Raw genomic sequence first — 22,560 nt, 5'->3', positions numbered from 1 at the left:
TTGTGCCACTTCCTCAGTAACGTGCTGGCAACTGGTACACATGGAAATAGCTTTTAAAACTTTAGCTCAACTGCCTGGCTGGCGTAGCTCAGTAGTTGAGTGTCAACCTATGAACCCGCAGGTCATGGTTTGATTCCTGGTCAGGGCACATGTCTGGGTTGAGGACTCGATCCACAGCATGAGGCATGCAGGAGGCACCCAGTCAATGATTCTCTGTCATCATTGCTATTTCTATCTCTCTCTCTCCCTTCCTCTCTGGAAGGGATATATATATATATATATATATATATATATATATATATATATATATATATATATTTTATTTTTTTTTTCTTTTTAAAGAAAGGGCTGACTTAGAGGATTTGGCCTCTAAGAGGACAAAGGTTATCTCTGGTCATTTTTGTGATTTGGACAATGTCCTTCTGTTGATATGTCCATATTCTATATCAGATATGGCTGTGGACTGGTCTTGCTTTTGTCTCAATCCATCGCGGTCACAGGATGCTGGTGTTCTGTGAAACTGTTTATGCTCAACAGCAGGCTAGCTGTGGGTACCCAGCCAGTTCGCTCTCGTCAGGGGTGGCTTTCTGGTTTGTGGACACACAAACACGTCGCTGCTAGTGAAATCCAACCACTTGCCCCGAGGTGTGTTGTTAAGACAGGGATCTGTGTGTGTGTCTAGGGTGGCCAGTTTGTGCCGGCTGCCTTCACTGTCCATCGAGGGCCTGGGGACATGATCGGACTCCCTAATCCTCCTCTCTGAGACCGAACACCTCCAGCACCTCAGCCGCAGGAGGAAGCAGGTGTTTTTGCAGACCGTCTGTTAAAGTTGCCAGCACTCTGTCTCTCACCATTTCAGATACTCATTTTGGGGGCCCTCTATAGATGTGTGCTGTTTTGTGTTTCTGGGTGAAAATGACACATGAGCTTAAAGACATTCATGGACACCAACTGTTGAGGGCTGAGTTTCACAGAGATCAGGGCCCCTGTGTGAAAGCCAGCTCCCTCCTCCCTCCTCTCATCATGTGCTCCCGGGAGAGAGTGCCCAGGCTGGTCCCAGGGCTAGAATCTATTTCTCTGGGCTCCTTCATCCCTGCCCCACCTTTTCTCTGATGTAGTATAGTTTTTATTTTTATTTTTTACTATGTGTACCCCCTTAGGCTGGGAGCACTTTGAAAGCTTAGACTATATACTCCTTGGGGGTTGGTGGTTCATTTCTGTTGCTCAGGCCCCAGGACGGTACTTGGCACACAGTGGGGGTTCAGTACCACTCATGGGCTAACCCAATGAGCTGAATTTGATGCGTTGCACCAGCCGTTAGCTGTGATTGGCTTGACAGATGGCACCCAGGTACTTTGTCCCACCTTTGGTCACTCACTGGCTTTGTTTTTCCTTCCTCCCTCTGTAGCATGGAAACGGTGGAAACAAACCCACTTTTGCAGCTGAACCCCGCCATTCCGGGCGTGTACTCTGGGAACCCGTACCCATTTGGGATTGATCCGGTAACAATGTTCTCTGGGCTTAAGTAGTTATTAAATAGTTAGATGACTGTCTGAGGAGAAATCGGGGCGGCGGTGTGGGGTGTGATGGGGGGAGTGCCAGAACCTGTCAAACCAACCAACGTGTGTTGAGATAGCATTACATGGACGGAGGTTTTGTGACACACTGCGCTGACTTCAAGTAAGTGTTTCGCCTGCATCCCTGTCCCAGCCCCTGGGTCGTTTTCCATACGATTCCCCAAACCTCTGCCTCATCCTCCATCACTTATGCCTTGGCACTTAATGGCTGCTTCTTAAAAATAAATAAATAAATAAATAAATTTTATTGATTTCAGAGAGGAAAAGAGAGGGAGAGAGATAGAAATGTCAATGATGAGAGAGAATCACTGATCAGTTGCCTCCTGCACACCCCCTGTGAGGGATCAAGCCCACATCCTGGGCATGTGCCCTGATTGGGAATCGACCCTCGCCTCCTGGTTCATAGGTTGACGCTCAACCATGGAGCCACGCCGCTGGACAATGACTGCTTCATTTAAAAGGCCCTGGTTGCCTGGGAAGTCTGCATATTAGATCACCAATTTAGCATCCTAATCAAGTTTCCTACTTGGGCATTGTCTTGAAGTGGGGTAACTTTTTTTTTCCTAGAAAAATATGGATTTGCTTTTATTTTTGTTTCATTTTACTGCCTAGAATTGATACGAGTGGAAAAAGAGATTGTCAGCTTTTGTTTGTTATATCTGTCTCGATTGGATTTGAGCTGAGCAAAACCAAGGTGATTCCGCACACTGGATATGAAGGGGTTTTCCAGAAGACACGCACAGTAGTGGCCCAGTGCAGATCGCCACCAGGTGGCAGCCTTGTGCTCCAAATGAGCATGAATGATCTAGACCTGAATTTGGGAGACACAGTCCCGAAGTATATCTTCTAAGCTCTTTTTGTGACAGAGAACCCAAAAGCTCAGCTTTAGTTGCTGATCGTTAAGAGGGAGCAGCACTGGCCCTAACATTGGTTGTTTGGTCTCTCCTATCTTGAGGGTCATCTCTCACCTCTTCAGTTTTCCTGGGTCCTCCCACTGCCTGCCCTCCCACCCCCTGACCCCCTTATAAAAACAGAAAGTGCCCTAACTTTTCTGTTGGCTCCATGGGTAGAGCATCAGCCTGAAGGCTGAAGGGTCCTGGGTTTGATTCCGGCCAAGGGCACATGCCTCAGTTGTAGGCTCTGGCCCTGGTTGGGGCACATGCAGGAGGCAACCAGTTGATGTGTCTTTCTCACAGTGATGTTTCTCTCTCTCTGCCCTTCCTCATCACGCCCCCCCCCGTCCCCCCCCCCCTCATACTCTCCATACTCTCTCTAAAAACCAATGAAAAAATATCTTCTGGTGAGATTTAAAGACAAACAAAACAGAAAGCATTACTCAGGCCGTACCCGGTTTAGCTCAGTGGATAGAGCATCGACCTGTGGACTGAAGGGTCAAGGGCACATACCTGGCTTGTGGGCTCCATCCCCAGTAGAGGGCGTGCAGGAAACAGCCAATCAATGATTCTCTCTCATTGATGTTATTATCACTCCTCCCCTCCTCTATGAAATCAACAAAAATATATTAAAAAACAAAAAACAAAAACACCCCCATTACGCAGGATGTGTTTATGCTTGCTTCTCAGGGGCACTTGCATTCCAAATTTTATCAAAAGAAGAAAAGTCCTTGAAAGCTGGTTTGCAAGCTGCAAAGTGCTAAAAAGACATGCAAGTTGTTATTTTTGTGACTGGAAGGCTTTGTCTTTGGTTCTGGGGGTTTTCTGATTAGCAAGCAGGACGGGGAGGACAGAGGGGGTGGTTTTAGGGTCTGATTGGCCTTGCTTTGAATCGTTTTGCTCCCACTGTCCTCTCTCTTGCCCTCACCGCCCACATCTAATGCAGCAGCAAATCCTGAGTGCCCAGGTCTGCCCCCCACAAAGGGAGGGTGTGTAAGTCACATCTCAGAGCTGAGCCCTCCAGAGTTCCTGCTCTGTGGGCGGTTTTTGTCATCTGTCCACCAGGCAAAACAGAAAGGAAAATGTGAGGGTGAAAGAGAAGGGGGTGGGGTGTGTGTGTGTGTGAAAAAATCTTCTTCCAGGAAGCACTTAGATTTTTAAAAAAGTTATGGTCTTTTTATCATAAAATAATAATATGTGCGATTAAGAATCCATATAATACAAAATACTGTAACAATGAAAAGAAAGACTTGTGTTTCCCATCTCTCCGATGCCTGCCGTCCTAGTCCCCAGAGATAACCTGGTAAACAGAACACCTCTGCCTATGTTAGCTCTTACATATATTAATGACGGGCTTGGTTTCTGCATAATGGAAGCTTCTACAGCTGCATTTACTGACTGAATGCATCATCTATTTTGAACCAAATCACGAAATACTTGGCTATCAGAGCTGTGTGGCCTTTCTAAAGGTGTCTGTAAGTATTTTATAAGAAATGAACATAACAATGGTTAGGAATCAGGCAGCCTGTGTTTAAATCCTGGCCCGAAATGCTGGGCACTGGCTCTGATCTGAGCTCTACTGACACCCCAGCTACCCTTCTTCCATAGCCCGGCTAAGGGAAACGGGACTTTGGAGAGCCAGGGGCGAAATCCCATGGAAATAACACTTTCTACTATTTCTCATCTTCTCTTGGGGGCATCAGGAAGTGTTTATTCCAATGGTGTCCCAAGAAGTCCACTCCCACTAGCAATGGGGGAAGACAAGACATGTTTTTCTCCCATAACAAGAAGATTAAATGATTTTCGCATGTAAAACACCTACAAAGAGTTTAGTGCATAAATGGGGTAAATGCTCCATTTGCTATTTGCATTATTTTTTCTATGTGTTTAACTAACCCCGTTTCCCTGAAAATAAGGTCAATTCCCTCATGTGTAAAATGGGGACCCTTATAGAGTTGTCCTCCCTTACTCATGGGGATACGTCCCAAGACCCCCAGTGGATGCCTGAATCCGTGGATAGTACTGACTCCATGTACATTGCCTTTCCTGTCATACATAACTCTGATAAAGTTAATTTATGAATGAGACTCAATAAGAGATTAGCAATAATAAACTAGAACAATTATAACAAGATACTGTAATAAAAGTTATATGAGTATGGCCTCTATCTTAAACTACCTTATTGTACTGTGCTTACTTTTTTACTTAAAGGAAGCACTTAATAGATCCTCTTTGGCATATCTGAATTGCCAGCATTGCCTTGGGGCCCTTATTTAAGTAAAATAAGGGTGACTTGAACACAAGCCCTACGTTAGTATCAATACTATGTTAGTGTTGATCTCAGTAACTAACGGGCGGGAAGTGTACAGTGCGGAGACCCTGGTCAACGTAATGGCTCGAGACTTAGGTGGTATGGAAAGGGACAGTTCGAGATTTCACCAGACTTCTCAGAATGGCACATGATTTAAAACTTACAAATTTTTTATCTCTGGAATTTTTCCATCTAATATTTTCAGACCACAGTTGACCATGGACAACTGAAACCACAAAAAGTGAAACCATAGCTTAAGGGGGGGACACATGTCTCTATCTCATGGGGTTTTTGTTAGAATTAAACAGGATAAACACATTTAAGGAGCTTAGTGTGTGCCAGGTAGTTACCGATGAGCATGGTTAGTGCTTGGCTTGGCTGGCTTGGCTGGCTCTGCAGGGTGCTAGTTCCCCTGCCCTCACCAAGCTGAGAGATCCTGCAGGGTTGGTTAACCAGGTGGGCAGAGGAGGAGCAGGCTGTGGAGGGCAGGCCTGGTGCAGCTTAGAGGTCGAGGCACATGGGGAGGGGGGTAGCTCCTCTGGAGTGTGGCATCATCACTGATGTCCCTTCTCTCACCTCCCCAGCGACTTCCTTAGTGATCGGTCCGCTGGGAGCCACTCGGGACATCGTAAAGAAGCAGTGAGGTGTGGTCCCTGCCTGTGTGTACAGGAGAGGAGGCAGGTGATGAGGCATTGAGCCACTGTAGGAGGGAAGGGAAGTTTGTGGCGTTGCTACCTTGGAGATGCAGTAGGACAAGCCCTGGAGACGTGTCTAGCAGGCAGCTGGGGATGTGCCTGAAGTTGGAGAGGTGTCAGAGGTGGTGGAGAGGGCTTGAATCACTCGCCTGAGGGTGGGGATTGGAAACTACAGGGAGTTAAAATTTCTGTGGGGAAGAAGAACATGGGTGAATGGGGTCACTGATCAGCCCCCTGACCCCTGGATGGGTCGGAGGGTGGGGGCTTGCTGTCTGTGTTGTTCTCCTGGGGGCAGGTAGATACACATGCCCATTCCTTCGCAAGTTGACAAGCAGGAACTTCAGAGAAGGCAGGGACCATGCCTTACCCAGAGTGCTAATAAATATAGGCTACCGCAGTATATTCTTGTGAAGGGCCTGGAAGATGCTTTGTAATGTGAAGCACCATAGACTTTCAAAGTCAGACATGCTATGTATTATTAAGAAGGGATTGGATAGCCCGGCTGGTGTGGCTCAGTGTTTGAGCATTGACTTATGAACCAGGAGGTCATGACTTGATTCCTGGTGAGGAAATGCCTGGATTGCAGGCTCCATCCCCAGTGTGGGTTGTGCAGGAGGCAGCTAATTAATGATTCTCATCATTGATTTTTAAAAACCAAACAAACACATTTTATTGATTTTTTACAGAGAGGAAGGGAGAGATATAGAGAGTTAGAAACATCGATGAGAGAGAAACATCCATCAGTTGCCTCCTGCACAACCCTCACTGGGGATGTGCCCGCAACCTAGGTACATGCCCTTGACTGGAATCGAACCCGGGACCTTTCAGTCCGAAGGCATATCCACTGAGCCAAACCGTTTTGGGCCATCATTGATGTTTCTATCTCTTTCTCCCTCTCCCTTCCTCTCTGAAATCATTTTTTTTTTTTTTTAAGAAGGATTGGATAAATTCATGGGCCAGAGAGCTACACTTTGATTAAGGGAACTGAGGCAAGTTTGGGATCTCCAAAATATTTCATGATTTATCTTCATTTCCGTCAGGGAAAAATATTGTGGGATTTTCCTCCCCAGTTTCCTTCCAGCCACTTGCTATTTTACTGGCACTAATGGTTCAGACACTTCTGTCATCAGAGGTGCATTTATATAAGGGGCTTGGTCCTTCTCTGAACCTAAAGTGACGAGTGGAACGGGACTGGAATTAGAGGCGGTGGATCCCGGAGCAACTTCTCCGGGGAAATTGGGGGACAGTCCTTAACCCTGGTAGGACGCCCAGATTCTGGCCTCAAACATTTCTTCACGTTTCCCTCCCAGATTTGGAACCTGGCTTCAAACAAGCTGACATTCCTGAACTCCTATAAAATGAAGATGTCGGTGATCCTGGGGATTGTCCAGATGACTTTTGGCGTCATTCTCAGCCTTTTCAACCACATGTGAGTCTTAGGGTTCTCTTTCCGCCTGTTGGTCTGACCCCATTGACGGTGCACAGTGACGGAGCCACAGCTGGTGCCCTGTGTCCCTCTGGGTGAGATTCCTTCCCCACGTCCATTGGCGTGAGCCAGGACAAGCCAGTGCCTGGGAATGGCCCCTCTCTTCCTCAACTGAGCTCCTCAAAGGTGAGTAATGTTCTCACGAGGGTTCAAAGCGAGGCTGGCCAGCCCACAGCACCTTGTGTCCCCCAGTCTGAAAGGTTTGTTCGTGTATATCAAGGCTTAGCTCTCACACAGTGCCTTTTGCCGAAGTGCTCTCAGAGTCTAAGTTCCCTTTGGTGTAATTTCTTCTTATCGGCAGCACCTTCTCCCTTCTTTGGGTCTTAATGTTCTCCCACCTATTCCTTCCCTTCGATTAAGAACCATCTCAGGAAAGCTTCTCTGACTTACTCTCGCTGCAGGAATATGTCTTTGAAGCCAGCGTCCACGGTGCCTGTTCAGAGGCGCCCTGTGGGTACCTGGTGGCTGGTGGGAGTTGCTGTGAGTAGGTTGAGAGTGAGGGCAGCATGAGGCCACACACATGATAACAGGGTTTGGAATCAGAAGCTTAAGTACTACTTCCAATTTTTCATACCCATGTGACCATGGACTTGTTGCTTAACCTCTCTGAGATTTTTTTCTTTTATAGAGTGGGACTATAGTAGTCAGAATGAGTTAGGTTATGGTGAGGTAACAAATAACGCCCAAATCTCAGTTGCTAAGCTAACGACCATGACAAGTGCACTGTAGGACCACTGGGGGCTCTGTGCCTGTCACCTTTACCCTGGGACCTGGCTATGGGCAGCCATCGGGGGAGCACTGCCAGTGCCATGGTGGGAGGAGGCTGGTCAATTACCGTTGACGCTTAAGTTTCCACCCCAAAGTGACACCAGCCACTTCCATTCCCATTTCATTGGCCAGGGCCAGTCACACAGTGACCCCTTCGGCCAAAAGGCCGAAGAAGTACAATTCTACTGAAAAACAGGAAATATTTAGTGTGCAAACTAATGACAAGCACCCTGATGCTCCCACCTGCCTGGAAGTACCAGGCGGATTCGGTGAGAAAGAATCCCAGACTGCACTTTCTGCCAAATCTTATTTGGCATCATTAAGTGTCAGGCTGGCCTCCCGTAGCTCTGATAATCTCATTTTTTTAAATAGGATCTCCTTTTCTAGCTCTTGCAATTAGCAAAAGGCATAGGGCTCTTTCTGATATTTTTCACTTGGGTGCCCCTGACTTAGTCTGTGGGACCCAAGGCCTTAGAGCTGGAGTTGGCATGCATTCTCTGCAAAGGGACAGATAGACAACCTTTTAGACTTTTGAGGCCAGACAGTAACATGAAAACTGCCATTGACAATACAAACACATAAGGGGATGTGTGTGACTCTTCCAATAAAACTTGATTCATGAATGCTGAAGTTTGAATTTTGTGTAATTATCATGTATCATAAAATAGCATTCTTTTTAATCTCTCTGTCCACCCCCTTCTCCTCCCGCCATTTAAAAATATGAAAACCGCCAAAACTGTTTTGGCTCAGTGGTAGAGCATCGGTCTGTGGACTAAAAGATCCCAGGTTCGATTCCGGTCAAGGGCATGTACATTGGTTGTGGGCACATTCCTGGTAGGGGGTGTGCAAGAGGCAGCTGGTCAATGTTTCTCTCTCATCGACGTTTCTAGCTCTCTATCTCTCTACCTTCCTCTCTGTAAAAAAAAATCAATAAAATATATTTAAAAAAATATATATGAAAACCATTTTTAACTTACAGGCTATAAAAACCTGAGGGGCCCTGGCCGACTTGGCTCAGTGGGTAGAGTGTCAGCTTGTGGACTGAAGGGTCCCAGGTTTGATTCCCGGTGAGGGCACATGCCTGGGTTGCGGGCTCAATCCCAGTGGGGGGCATGCAGGAGGCAACTGACCAATAATTCTCTCTCCTCATTGATGTTTCTGTCTCTCACACCTTCTTCCTTCCTCTCTGAAATCAATAAAGAAATATATATTTTAAAAAACCAAAAAAACCTGAGGGCCCTACTTTGCCCCCCTATCTTAAGGAATTCATAGGAGGAAAGCTCTCAAGTCACCTTCATATACCCGTGTGTTTTCTATGTGTTGTTATGAGCTGGGCCTGAATTTGAAGCTTTGGCCAACTGACTGCGTGGGCTCAGTCTTTGCTTCAGACTTGACCTCTGGACTTGCTTCTCTCCAAATCCTTTGTGCAAAAGCACTTTCCTTTCCATCTGTGCATGATTGCCGCTTCCCAGGGGAGTGAATGCAGTTAACATTTTATGCTGTGGGAAGAGGAATTAGTTACTAATATTTTTTCTCCATGTACTGTGTGTGTGTGGCCCCTAGATACTTCAGAAAAACGCTCAACATCCTTCTGCAATTTATTCCGGAGATGATTTTCATGCTGTGCCTGTTTGGATACCTGGTTTTCATGATCATTTTCAAGTGGTGCTACTACGATGTGCACATGTCCCAGAAGGCCCCGAGCATCCTCATCCACTTCATCAACATGTTCATGTTTAACTATAACGACCCCTCGAATGCACCCCTGTACGAACACCAGGTATTATGGGCTTTTTCTTCTTTTATGCACCTAATTATGGTAGATCTCTCTCATACTCTTGAGTACCACAGAGACTAGTTATTTGCAAGACTGAGCTATCTTGCCCTAACCAGTTTGCCCCAGTGGCTATAGTGTCGGCCTATGGACGGAAGGGTCCCAGGTTCAATTCTGGTCAAGGGCACATGCCTGGGTTGTGGGCTCGATCCCCAGTGGAGGGCATGCAGGGGCAGCTGATCAATGATTCTCTCTCATCATTGATTTTTCTATGTCTCCTTCTTCCTTCCTCTATGAAATCAATAAAAATATATTTTAAAAAATAAACTTCTGCTAAGATTTATAAGAAAGAAAATGGAAATAGGATCAGGAAGAGGAGTCCCTCTGTTCACATGTCAGGCTCTTGGCGGAGGGTGAGGGCAGTGCAGGGGGAGGGGGTAGAGACTTCTTCTGGCTCCTTTGGGTTTTATCTCTTGTTTTCCTCTGGGCTCTTCCTCTGTGGACAGCACTGCCCAACAATCGGAATTCTTTGCCGCTCTGATTCCTTCCATTTATTTCAGCTTCACTCTCAATATTTTATTTTTAAATAGTATAAATGTTCCATGGGAGCTGGATATGAATAGCTCTCAGTAAGTCATTCTTTGGTAACACAAATAAATCTCTTCCTCTGGCTTCTTTCAGCGATTAAGCCGATAATATTGCTTGAAGGTTGAGTTTTCACTAAAGGAAGGCCCACGGATATAGGTCGTGATTCTTCTGGGTCAAGTTCTAGGGCGAGTTTCCCAAAGCCAGGGGACCCTGTGCACCTGTCCCAACAGTGAGTGCTCCTCCTGGTGCCTGGGGAAAGTCAGGCTCCCCCCATGGCCCTGCATGTCCTCACCAGTTTGATTCCTACTTGTTTCTTCTTCCCTTCAGAAGCAGCAAATAAGAAGGAAAAAATGCCTTGTGATGGGACCTTTTTTTTTTAATGAAAAAATAAGAGACTAGCACTGAAATATAAATGTAACCACTGTTCAGCTTGTCTCTCTGATCTTTGAACATGGTTTCCCTGTCACTGAACAATGTGTTACAGATATGATGACTCTTTGTTGATGTATTCCTAGTGTTTCAACACGTTCTTAGACATTACCCTAGGTTATCATTGTGAATTTCTGGAGTTTGATCACTTTTTTCCAGTGTTAAAAGCTCATTCACTTTTATATATATATATATATATATATATATATATATATATATATATATATATATATATTATTGATTTTTTACAGAGAGGAAGCGAGAGAGGGATAGAGAGCTAGAAACATCGATGAGAGAGAGACATTGATGAGCTGCCTCCTGCACACCCCACACTGGGGATGTGCCCGCAACCAAGCACATGCTCTTGACCAGAATCGAACCCGGGACCTTTCAGTCCACAGGCAGATGCTCTATCCACTGAGCCAAACTGGTTTCAGCATAATACTCATTCATTATGAATTCCAAGTGTTTAAACAGTGTTTTTACATATATACTAGCACTATAAGAATTATTACCATTTGAAAGACTATCCTACCTTTTACAGCGCTTTGAATACAAACTCTCAGTATTTCAACATTCAGTAGAGATGTTAAAGTTCTAAAACATTTTGAAGTGTTTTAGAAACACTCTTACACATTCCCCTGGTCTGTTATTTGGAGCTCTGAGAGTTTTAACATTTTAATACAGGTATCATACCAGCTTTTTAAAGGTACATTATTACTACTTTGAACACTAGCCTAACTATAATTTTGATTTCTTAGAGTTTTAATACTTTCATACTGTTATATAGCTCTATAAAAATGAATTTTTAAGTGTTTCACTAACAAAACAAAAAAAGGAAAAAAAAAGAAAGAGACTATTTTCGATAATAAAGAGACTATTTTCGATAATAAACCGAGAAGACTTGTACCTCTCAAAGCTCTCTGGTGATATTCTATCTTTTTTATATACATCAATGGTAGGTAACCTTGAACCACCCCTAGTTGCTAGCATTAAATGAATGTATTTGGAAGGTTAATTTACTCATTGCCTGTGTCTAAATGAAAATTCACTTGGATTTTCCAAGCAAGTCTTCACTTTTGGGCAAAGGACTGAGGTTCACCAAACAATTCACGTGCTAATAGCCCTTTTCATGAAGATTGAAGCCTTCACTTAGTCTGGAATATGCAGTGAGCATGGCTTTTCCAGCTTTTTCTCATTAAAAACATCGTTGGGATTGGCTGGTTTCTCCAAGCCCTAGTATGAAGATGAATTATCTTGACACAGTTTAAAGTTTCCATAACCTCATTTTGGGCTCAAGCAGCTGGGAGAGACATTGTAGGCTGATAAATACAGCCCCTTCCCAGGACTGTCCTGGCTGTCTTACTGTTGTGCTTGACTATCGAAGAAGAGAAACAGATAATATAAATCTCTAGTTGCTTGTACAACACGAGAGGGAAGCCTGATTTAGAATGGACAAATGGGCCTGGCTGGTATGGCTCAGTGGTTGAGTTTTGTCCTATGAACCAGAAGGTCAGGGTTCAATTTCCAGTCAGGGCACATGCCCAGGTCATGGACTCCATCACCAGGAGAAGGCATGCAAGAGGCAGCCAATTGATAATTCTCTTTTATCATTGATGTTTCTATCTTTTCCTCTCCTTTCCTCTCTGAAATCAATAAAAAATATTTAAAAAAGAAAATAAATGAAACTGAAATGACTCACACTTAGTGTTTTTATCTTATAAAGTATGCTGTGTGATCACCTTAAAGTGATAAGATTTTACCATTCTGGTCTTGCAGCAAGAAGTCCAAAGTTTCTTTGTTATTATGGCTTTGATTTCTGTACCGTGGATGCTTCTGATTAAGCCATTTATTCTTAGAGCCAATCATCGGAAATCCCAGGTAAGAGTCGTTCTTTTCAGCTCACTCTCTGTGGGTAGGCATGTGGGTTCCTTGGAAATAGAAGTCTGGGGTTGAGAGAGCATGTTGGGTGGACCAAGCTTGAAGACAGTGGCAAGGCAGGAAACTGGACTTCCCCAGATACGTTCTCTTCTATAGAGTTTGACTTTTCCAGAATAATGTTCTATTAAGACCAAGCAGGTATAAATCTTATGTCTTGCAAACTTTGCTTGTGTGTGTGTGTGTGTGTGTGTGTGTGTGTGTGTGTGTTGTGTATATGTGTGATTGCTATATAATACTCCCTGGCATAAATGTACCACAATTTAGTTACCATTCAGATACTGATAGTTATTTGGCTTGTTTCCAATTTTGGTAATTATAAATAGTGCTTCTGTAAACTTCCTGTGCCAGTCCTTTGGCACCTGTGTCTTTAGAGAGTTGCAAATAACTAATTTAAAATTGATTATTTTATTTCAGACAGCACCCAGGTCAAACAGAATGAGATGTTAGCTAAAGGGGCTGATTATAAAGTATATTTTGACTGGGGAGAAGAGTCACTAACATTCACCAAGTCCAGTATCATGCTTTTATTAAACTATTCATGTTTATTTTAACCAATTCCAGCATAGGACTAGAAAAGGCCAGAGTTTAGAGATGGAAGTGGAGAAACTATCTTTTCTTTTTTCTGTGATATTTCCTCCCTTCAGTTGATGGGGAGAGGAAATAGGATTTGAAGAAGACAAAGTAATGTTAGCTTAAGTCACATTCCTCACCATGGGGCAAGGAACCATGAACCCAGAGCCTTCTGTCGGTACCTGGTACCCAGAATTCCTGTCCAGATGGACTCAAGCCCACTTCTGGGCTCTACAGAAGTCCAACCCCAGCACCGGCACTACTAGATCCTGGTGTGGTCACTGGGCAGCAGTCTGCGGAGAGTGTAGGTGAGCATGGACAGTGAGGGGGCAGTATCCACACACGTGCACACCGCCCTCCAGCTGTGGGAGGGTGCCAGAGATGAGAAGGAAATTTGTGTGTCATTGAGCAGGCCAGCTCTCCTGGGACTCTGAATTTGTACCTGGCCTTTCAAGTTCTTATGAGCCTAGAACATATTTTACTTAGGAATATGTTGGCTTAATTTATAACTTTTCAATATTTAAACATATGACACATGGACTGCCTTGTGACCTTTGCCCAGGAGCCTGCAGATACTAGGGGCAGACTCTCTGAAGAGAGAAAGGTACTGATACTTTCATGCCTAATTTGCAGTACTCCTCCCGTGAAATCATTCTAGGAACAACTTTCAGCATGGGACACTAAGTTTCACAGTGACTGGGAAGAAATAGTTGGCTGAAACTCAGGGATAAAACCAGGCAGGCCAAACTGAATGGTGATTACACCTTGATTCTCCTCCGTCCCCCTCTTTGGATTTTTTTCTTAGCTATTTTTATAAAGTGATGTTTTTATTTAGAAAAGTATATTTGTGTTGGAAAAGTGATTGTCTTAGTCTGCTTGGGCTGCTATAACAAAGTACCACAGACTGGGTGGTGTATAAACAACAGAAAATCACTGCGTATAGTCCTGGAGGCTGGGAAGCCCAAGGTCAAGGCCTCAGCACATTCACCTTCTGGGTAAAGCCCCTTCCTGCTTCATGGTGAGAAGGCACCTTCTCATTGTGTTCTCACACAGTGGAAGGGCCCGAATCCCATTCCTGAGGGCTCCACCCTCATGTCCTAATCACCTTCCAAAGGCCCCACCTTCTAAAACTATCATCTTTGGAGGTTAGGATTTCAACATAGAAATTTTGGAGGGAGAAACGACATTCAGATCATCATTAATTTCTAATTTTTCCCATAGAAACCTGGATGTTTCGGTTACAAGGCTAAGTATGTCACTGACGGTTTTATAACTGTGTGCATATATGTATGAATAGAAAGGCATTCTGGTGTGTGTGTTGGTTTACTGTAAAGACTGACCCATTTGGCATCTTCTGGCACCATGGAGAAAAGCACATGCTCTGGAATCCCCGGCTGGGTTTGAATCCTGGCTCTGCTGCTAACCAGCCTTCCGGGTTGGGCTGGGAGCCTGGGCACATTTGTTAACCTTTCTGTGCTGTAGTTTACCTCTTCGTAAAACGGGGTGGTGGCTCTGCTCATGTAGAAAGGTCGTTATGAAGGCTAAATGAGATAATGAAGAGGGTTTAGAACAGTGGCTGGGACGTAGCTAACGTTTCACAAGAGCATGTATTTTGTATGGAATTGTTGTGATTCTGATTCTAAGGATGAATTGAGCACTTCATTTCCTTGCTTGCTGACAGCTGCAGGCATCCCTAATCCAAGAACACGCTGCTGAAGACATTGAAGGTGACAACGCGAGCTCTCCCAGGAGAGCAGGTGCCCACAAGGCCCAAGAGGACTACGAAGAAGAGGTATTTGGGACTCGACACCCTGCAAAGACTTCCCAGTTTGTACAGATTCTAGAAGTGGACCTGGTCAGGGGCGGTGGTCAAGTATTGAAGAGCCGTTTGGGCGTGGGCACCAGCCCATCAGAATGAACTTAGGCAGTAGAGCTGGTAGGTCAGCAGGTCCGTGCTGGTGGCAGCCTTGAGTCACAGGAAGCTGGGGAGTTCCTAGGGCAGGGGATGCCTCCAGGATCAGAACAACAGCTACTTAGCAACCAATCTAGGAGTATTGTAGTATTTTAGCCCACGTGCTGCTACATCTGTGAGCGTGAGGTGAACGTCAGCCTTCAGATCTAGTGACATCAGAGGCCATCAGTGGTACATCTTGAGACCTCCTTGGCTCAGCACTGTGCCCCGAAAGTTAGCTTTCCCATCAGGGCCCCTCAAACCGTGAGAGCAGAGCCCAAATGTCGCCCTAGATATTGAAGCAAAAAGTGGATCATTTTTTTCCCCAGTTCCCTTCCGGACCCAAGTGTGCACAGCCTCCTTCACCTCTTGCCTACAACTTCTTTCATTAATTAACCTCTGTAAGACTATCTGCTCCCTGTGGACTCAGGAATTGTTTGTTTCCTCCTCCCTCCCTACCACTCCTGCTCAGGTATGTGCCATACTTTCCCAGATTGAAGGCAGCTGGCTGCTCACAGTCCTGAACTGGCTGTAGGTTATCACTGGAGATCTATTCTTATTCTGCAGTGGGGACAGGGTTCTGTGAGGCCTGAGGGATGCTCAGAGTAGCTCCATTTGTGATGTTAATTACTAAAAAAAATCATTTGAATGATTGGATGCTAATTAGTCCTAATGAGAAAAACAATCTGGATTTTGAACAACTGTTCCTACAAGACTCCAGGTAAGGAGAATAACCTGTATTGGTGGCTATCGATATTACTAAGTTTGTTAGATTTGCTGGAATGTTTTAGACTCCAACCCACACATCATCAGACTAATCAGGCCCAGCCTATCCAGTACAGCTTCTATAATCTCATGCCCTCGACATGTATCCAGTCTCTGTCCACCGGCCACCACTGCCATGGCCCACTTGCCCCTGTTGGGTAACGTCAGGTTCCATTTGTAGGCTCCTTCCTTCCGTCCCCTGCCCTCCGACCCAAACCTCCCCATGGTCATGCATGGGACTCCCGTTGCAAGGTGAATACAGGCTGCACTCTGCCTCCCCCTAGAAGTCCTCTCCCACTTCCCTCCTCACCAAGAGTTAACCGAACTCAAGGGTAAGGACACAGTGCCCAGACTGCCAAGTCTACCCAAGACTTCTGACACTAGCCACAAGTTTGGGGCTCCCCAGGACCACCCTCCCTTCAGACCAGCCAGTTACAAGTTCAGGGTCCCCTCAGACTGCCTTGGGTTCAATCATTTATAAACTCACTCATAGAACTCAGGAAAGGGCAGTACTTAGTTTTGTTGTAGCAAAAGCACACACACCAGAACCAGCCAGAGGAAGAAGCACACGGGAATCCACTGGGAGGGCTCCAAAGTGAAGCTGTGTTCTCAGGGGCATGTTCTTCTCCCAGCACTGACATGCGGTAAATATATGCGTAGGTGGCCAGCCCAGAAGCTCACCTGAGCTGCACTGCCCGATGTTTTATTGGCGCCTCATTACGCAGGCATAGTTGATCTAGTGCCACCCAGGTGGTCTCCGTCACCCTTTCTTTCCTGGAGATGGGCCTGAGAGCATGTGTCTCCAAGTCCAATTCTAACCACTTGGTCTTTTGGGGGTGGCCTACCCCCAAATAAATGGCCAGAAGTGGTCCCAAGAACTCAACACAAATAACAAAAGCATTTCTTTCACTTGTGAAAGGATAAGGACTTGGAGGTGGCCCTCTGGGGCCTGGGCGAAGCTGAACCTCTCTTTGGATAGGGTTAATTCTTCACTACACATTCTTCCTTTTCCTTGACTCTCTCCACCCACCCTGTCCATCTCTGCTCATCCCCAGCCTGCCATTTCTCCTAGTGGTTTTCATTGCCAAATTGAGAGGCATTGATTTTTGTGTGTGTGTGTGTGTTTTTTTTTAGCAACTGGCATGGTTGACCCTACCCCCATTCCTCACTAGATACCTCTCCATCCTTGACTGCAGCCATGTGGTTCCTCCTATCTCTGAATGAAGATGTTTCCCACAGCTGAGGAGAGCTCTTCTTCCAACGATCTTTTCCTTATTGATCTTCTCAGTCCTCCTCGATCCCACTGTCCCTCCTCCCACAGGTGAGGTCCCAGGCGTCCATTTCTAGCCTAGATTTTTTTCTTCTGAGCGTGTTCTGCCTCTACTATTGTGTGCTGAGAGGTTCTACTTGTAAGGACAGCTGTCACCTGGAACGTGACATATCTGACAATTAACTGCTCATCTCCTTTTCCAATGTATCCATTTTTTTTTTGTCAATGGAACTCTTTTTACTACTCAGACTCAAGAATCTCAGAGCCCTGTGTGACCCTGGCCCCTTCTGGGTAAAGGGTCTGATAGATCCTCCCTCCCCTCAACTGGTGGGTGGAGTATGACTTAACTTGCATCTGCTGCTGGGACATCCCCAAGACATTGAACCACCAATCAGCGTGTGCTGAGTGTCCTGGGGCCCACCCCTTCCCATTCCGCCCTGGGGCCCACCCCTTCCTGTTCCTCCCTTCAAAAGGCATCTTCACCACCCCAGTCTGTGAGTTAGCCCCATTGGATCCCTCCTTCTCCTCCTCCCTCCTCTAATCCTGGCTTCTCTACCTCCTCCGTAATGAATCTCGCTCATTAGTGTGGGATAAACCTCCTCTTTAACATGGCTTGGTCTCTGACTCTCGTTTCCTGCCCTCAAACCTTACAGGGTCCTCCTCTGTGTTTCCACAATGCCGTTGCATTCTCGAAGAGGGCACTTCCCATACTGTTGTGTGGTATCTGTCTGTCTGCAAATTCTCCCTGGTAGACAGTGAGCTACTTGAAGGCAGAGAAGAGGCCAGTTATTCTGTGTTCCCCACAACCCCAGGGTGCATGGAGGAAACAGTGGGCCATCATCACTGTCTTCGCCCCATTTCTCCTCTCCTCATACCCAGGATCCCTAATCTAATCCTCAACCCAACCTTTTTGCTTATAGGCTGTCCCTTCACTGGTCCATTTTGCTTCCAGATTAATCTTCCCCCAAATATTTCCTATGTTCCCCTGCCACATTCTATTCAGATCTGTTTTATGGCTGCTCAGTGATTCCAGGTCATTTCCTCGGCTCTGCCCTTTGTTGGTATTTTCCTGAAACTTCAACACCTGTACTCTCTTACTGGTCATCTTCACAGACTCCCAGTTCCAGCCAAATTGTTTTCTCCCGAAACTTGCCTCTGTGATATTCCCCCCTACCAGCCTTACTAGAGTCCTTCTCTTTACCAGGAATGGTCTTGTTTTTCTTTGACTTCCGGATGCCTCCCCATCCTTCATGGCCCAGCACAAATCTCATGAACCTTTTTCAACAACTTCTGGGACATGTTACTGTACACACACCACGCCCTACTTGTTGCTGCTAATTCCCTTTGTACACGTACAGTAATATTTATTTTCCTCTAGTTCACCCGGAAATATCTTAACAGCAAAATCCATGTCTTACTCATCTACATATTATTTATACTACTTTGTATGTAGAAAGTACTTAATGAAATAGAACAAAAAGTTTCCTCTTTCAGTTCAACTTTGGAGACATATTCGTGCATCAGGCCATCCACACGATCGAATACTGCCTGGGCTGCATTTCGAACACAGCCTCTTACCTCCGGCTCTGGGCCCTCAGCCTGGCCCATGCAGGTGAGTGAGCCACCAGCCGGGTGCAGAGCTCGGAGCATGTGCTTGTGGCAGTGCCTCCTCCGGGTTCTCTCCGGCGTGTCTTTCTTAGGAATAGTCTGCATTTGCCACATAAATCCGTGATGCTGCTCTCGCCTCTTGCAGAACTGTCCGAAGTGCTCTGGACCATGGTGATGAACATCGGCCTCCGCCTGCGAGGCTGGGGAGGACTCATCGGGGTCTTTATCATTTTTGCCGTGTTTGCTGTTCTGACGGTGGCCATCCTGCTGATCATGGAGGGGCTCTCTGCTTTCCTGCACGCCCTGCGGCTGCACTGGTGAGGATGGTGGGGCTACGGGACCTCCAAGGGCGCTAGGGTGGAAGTCGGGCTGTCAGGCCAGCAGCTGGGTCCAAGTCCTGACCTGTTGTATAACATGAGCCATTGACATACCTTTCCAGAACCTTACCGTGTTTCCCCGAAAATAAGACATCCTCCGAAAATAAGACCTAGCGCATGGAAAGATAAGACATCCCCTGAAAATAAGACCTAGCGCATGGAAAGATAAGACATCTTAAATAAGAACATTGGCCTCCGCCTGCGAGGCTGGGGAGGACTCATCGGGGTCTTTATTATTTTTGCTGTGTTTGGCCATCCTGCTGATCATGGAGGGGCTCCATGAAAATAAGACCTAGCGCAACTTTGGGAGAAAAAAATTAATATAAAAGGAAGGAATATGCTAATTGACTGCCATGCTCTCAAAGATGGCAGCGCCCACAACCACAAGATGGTGGCACCCAGTTTACTTAGCCCCACCAGGGTGGCAGGCATACGGCACAGCTGGGCCTGCCCTCAGGCAGGTCCGGCTGCTCTGGAGTCCCCCAGACCCTTCAGCCCCCCAGCCACCCATGGCCGGCCTGAGGCATAGGCAAGCCTCGGATGGCAGCTGCCCAGCTGCCCAGGACCACCTGAGGCTCATGTAACAAAGGCCAGGACAGGCCAAGGCTTGTGCTGCTGGCATTTGCAGCAGCAGAGGTGTGATGGGGGCGTCGCCTTCCCCTGATAGCCGGGTCACCTCCCATCCCCGAGGGCTCCCAGACTGTGATGGGAGCAGGCCAGGCTGAGGGATCTTCCCTCCAATGCATGAATTTTCATGCACTGGGCCTCTAGTATCATATATGTATGCATATATCATGGCTACCCTGTGATAAATGCTAGTTCTCATTTACTCCTTCTCCTTTACATTTCCACGTGTTCTATTACAATTGGCTTTAGAAAAAGGATACTTCTAATGTTGGTAAGATGATGAATCTGAAATGGGTGCACAGAAGGCTGGCTGAGTCTGGGACCTTTGGCCTTTGTTGCCGAGTACAGGAGTTAACACCCATAGTTCAAGCTTCTAAATTCTCAGAAAGCGTAAATTGAAAGAGGGCACCTGTAAGAGAGAAGGCCCCCTTGACATTCACAGATTTTTCCAGAATGTAACCTGTCTTCAGCTTTCACCTCCCTCTGTACCTGCAGTTCGTAAAAAAAGGTTTTATACTTCACTACTGAGGTGAGAATCACAGCGTCCCCTGCCTAAGGTTATAGCATTGTTTCTGCGCGTGTCATTAGGAAGCGAACTCTGAAGTATTATAAACATAAATGATTTTACGTGATATCTGTTCTGTACGTTACAGTAATATAAACTAAGATTCTGACTGTTATGCAGTTTAGCATCAGGATGAAAACGAAAAAGCACGTGTAACCTGCTAAGTGCTCTGCTCACCAGCTCATCTGACAGTGGTTCAAAGCAAGGGTGCTGGGGTGGGGTGGCTATGCTGGTCTGTTGGAGTTTAACAATGCAGAGGCCTGGTTGGTGGGGGAGGTGGGGAGGAAGGGAGGGTGGTGGTGGAGGGAGAAGTTGTAAGAGAGAAGGTTATAAAAGCCTCAGATGGTTCCTGTGGCTGTATCAGCCCGCGTCCCTCCCCCCACGCCTTCCTGACTCTGCACTTGGTTTGACAAATGCTTCCCAGCTCCAGCTGCCAGCCTGTAGGTACCCCCTAGTGGTAGGTGTTAACCCCCCTTTTCTTGCCCCCAACAACAGGGTGGAGTTCCAGAACAAGTTCTACGTCGGGGCTGGGTACAAGTTTTCTCCATTCTCCTTTAAAAACATCCTGGATGGGACGGCCGAGGAGTAGCTGCAGGTCCCGCGGCTGATGGCCCACATCACCTTCTGTATCAGTCTTGTCTTTGACATCCACCGTGCAAGGCTGTCAGTGGAATGACTGTTCTCAGCCAGCCAGAGGCAGGAAGCCATGTATTGTATAGCTACAAGCCCTGGGATTTGACGCAACTTCACCATGTTATAGAGGAACTACGTAGCAAGTCATTTCAACCTCCTGTGGGGTCTTCATTGTCAAATACTAAAATGATAGACAAATTGGGGAGGGGTTGCTAAATTGATGTCTTATTGTCATATTGTAAGTATTATATTTAAGAAAATAAACTTCTGGGGCCATTCACTTTTTCCGTAAGATGTCTTTATTCAAAATTATTTCATAAAATTTAGTGTCGAAAATTTCAGGGCCAAGTTAAACAATAGAGTTATATAGACTACTCCCAAAGAAGGATTATTATTTGTTTCCTTCATTTCCTGCTTCCTCAAACACATTTTATCTTCACCCAAGGCTAAGCTGTACTTCCTCATAGATTTTCTCTCTGGGTGAGGAAGAACAGCTAATGTTCTGTGTTCATGGGGGGCTGGCCCCCGGGCGGCTCTCTGCATTGTTAAACTCCACCTGGCCTCCGAAGCGACTTTGTTTGCTCTGAGAGCACATTATGCTGGAGTAACTGGAGAAAGTGATTTGTAGGCTTGGACCAGTCCAAGGGCCAGGTGTAGAATCAGATTGCTCCAAATAGGCACACAGACTAACAGAACAGAAGTGACACGGAGCCAAAAACATACAATGGAGAAAGGGAATCACCTGGGAAAACTGGAAAGCCACATGCAAAAGAATGAACCTAGACTGCTGACATCATATACAAAAATTAACTCAACATGAGAACACCAGATTCCACTCGGCCCATAGGGACAGTACCAAAGGTGTCATCAAAGCAGTGGACCGGAAGGCAGCTGGAGCTGGCAAAGTCACCAAGTCTGCCCAGAAAGCTCAGAAGGCTAAATGAATATTATTCCCAACATCTGCCACCGCAGTCTTAGTGGTGGAGGAACTGTCTCAGAACGGTATCTCAATTGGCCATTTAAGTTTAATAGTAAAAGACTGGTTAATGATCATAATGCATCGTAAGACCTTCAGAGGAAAAGAGGATATTCCGTGGGCCATTTGGTTCTTTTGTGTTCGTGGCAGTTTTTAAGTTATTCATTTTTAAAATCGGTACTTTTTAATGGAAACAACATGACCAAAAATCTGTCACAGAATTTTGAGACCCATTAAAATAACAAAGTTTAATGAGAAAAAACACACGCATACAACTCAACAACAAAAACTATCAAATTAAAAAATGGGCAAGGGACTTGAATGGACACTTTCCCCAGGAAGAGATATAGATGGCTAACAGATATATGAAAAGATGATCACCTTCACTAGTTATAAGGGAAATGCAAATCAAAACCACAACGGACTCACACTTGTTAGAATGGCTGTCATCAATAAGATGAGAAGTATGTTGGAGAGAATGTGGAGAAAAAAGAACCCTTGTCCACTGGTAAGGGAATGTAAATTGTTGCAGCCTCTATGGAAAACAAAAATTAAGAAGAGAGCTACCATGTGACCCAGCAATTCCCTCATCTGGGTATCTAACCCCAGAATTGAAAACATTTATTCCCAAAGATGTATGCTCTCCTGTGTTTATTGTAGCATTAGTCACGGTGGCCAAGACATGGAAACAACTAAGGGGCCCTCCAATGGATGATTGGATAAGGATGTGGCACATACATACAATGGAATACTTCT

At 45.8% G+C, this 22,560-nt stretch overlaps 1 protein-coding gene across 1 annotated transcript in view; it reads left to right on the top strand.

Annotated features, from left to right (window-relative positions):
* Window positions 1-22,066, top strand: part of ATP6V0A4 (ATPase H+ transporting V0 subunit a4) — a 41,857-nt gene extending 19,791 nt beyond the window's left edge. Inside the window, exons 13-20 of the mRNA XM_036428181.2 lie at window positions 1,409-1,502; window positions 6,787-6,905; window positions 9,294-9,510; window positions 12,301-12,402; window positions 14,714-14,824; window positions 18,513-18,630; window positions 18,772-18,943; window positions 20,691-22,066. Of these exons, the coding sequence (XP_036284074.1) occupies window positions 1,409-1,502; window positions 6,787-6,905; window positions 9,294-9,510; window positions 12,301-12,402; window positions 14,714-14,824; window positions 18,513-18,630; window positions 18,772-18,943; window positions 20,691-20,784 (1,027 nt within the window). The 3' untranslated portion in view covers window positions 20,785-22,066. The remainder of the gene's footprint in view (window positions 1-1,408; window positions 1,503-6,786; window positions 6,906-9,293; window positions 9,511-12,300; window positions 12,403-14,713; window positions 14,825-18,512; window positions 18,631-18,771; window positions 18,944-20,690) is intronic.
* The last annotated feature ends 494 nt before the right edge of the window (window positions 22,067-22,560 follow it).

The sequence above is a fragment of the Pipistrellus kuhlii genome, unplaced genomic scaffold (genome assembly GCF_014108245.1).
Source record: "Pipistrellus kuhlii isolate mPipKuh1 unplaced genomic scaffold, mPipKuh1.p scaffold_m20_p_10, whole genome shotgun sequence".
NCBI classification, from domain to species: domain Eukaryota; kingdom Metazoa; phylum Chordata; class Mammalia; order Chiroptera; family Vespertilionidae; genus Pipistrellus; species Pipistrellus kuhlii.
This window is presented reverse-complemented; position numbering and strand designations above follow the sequence as displayed.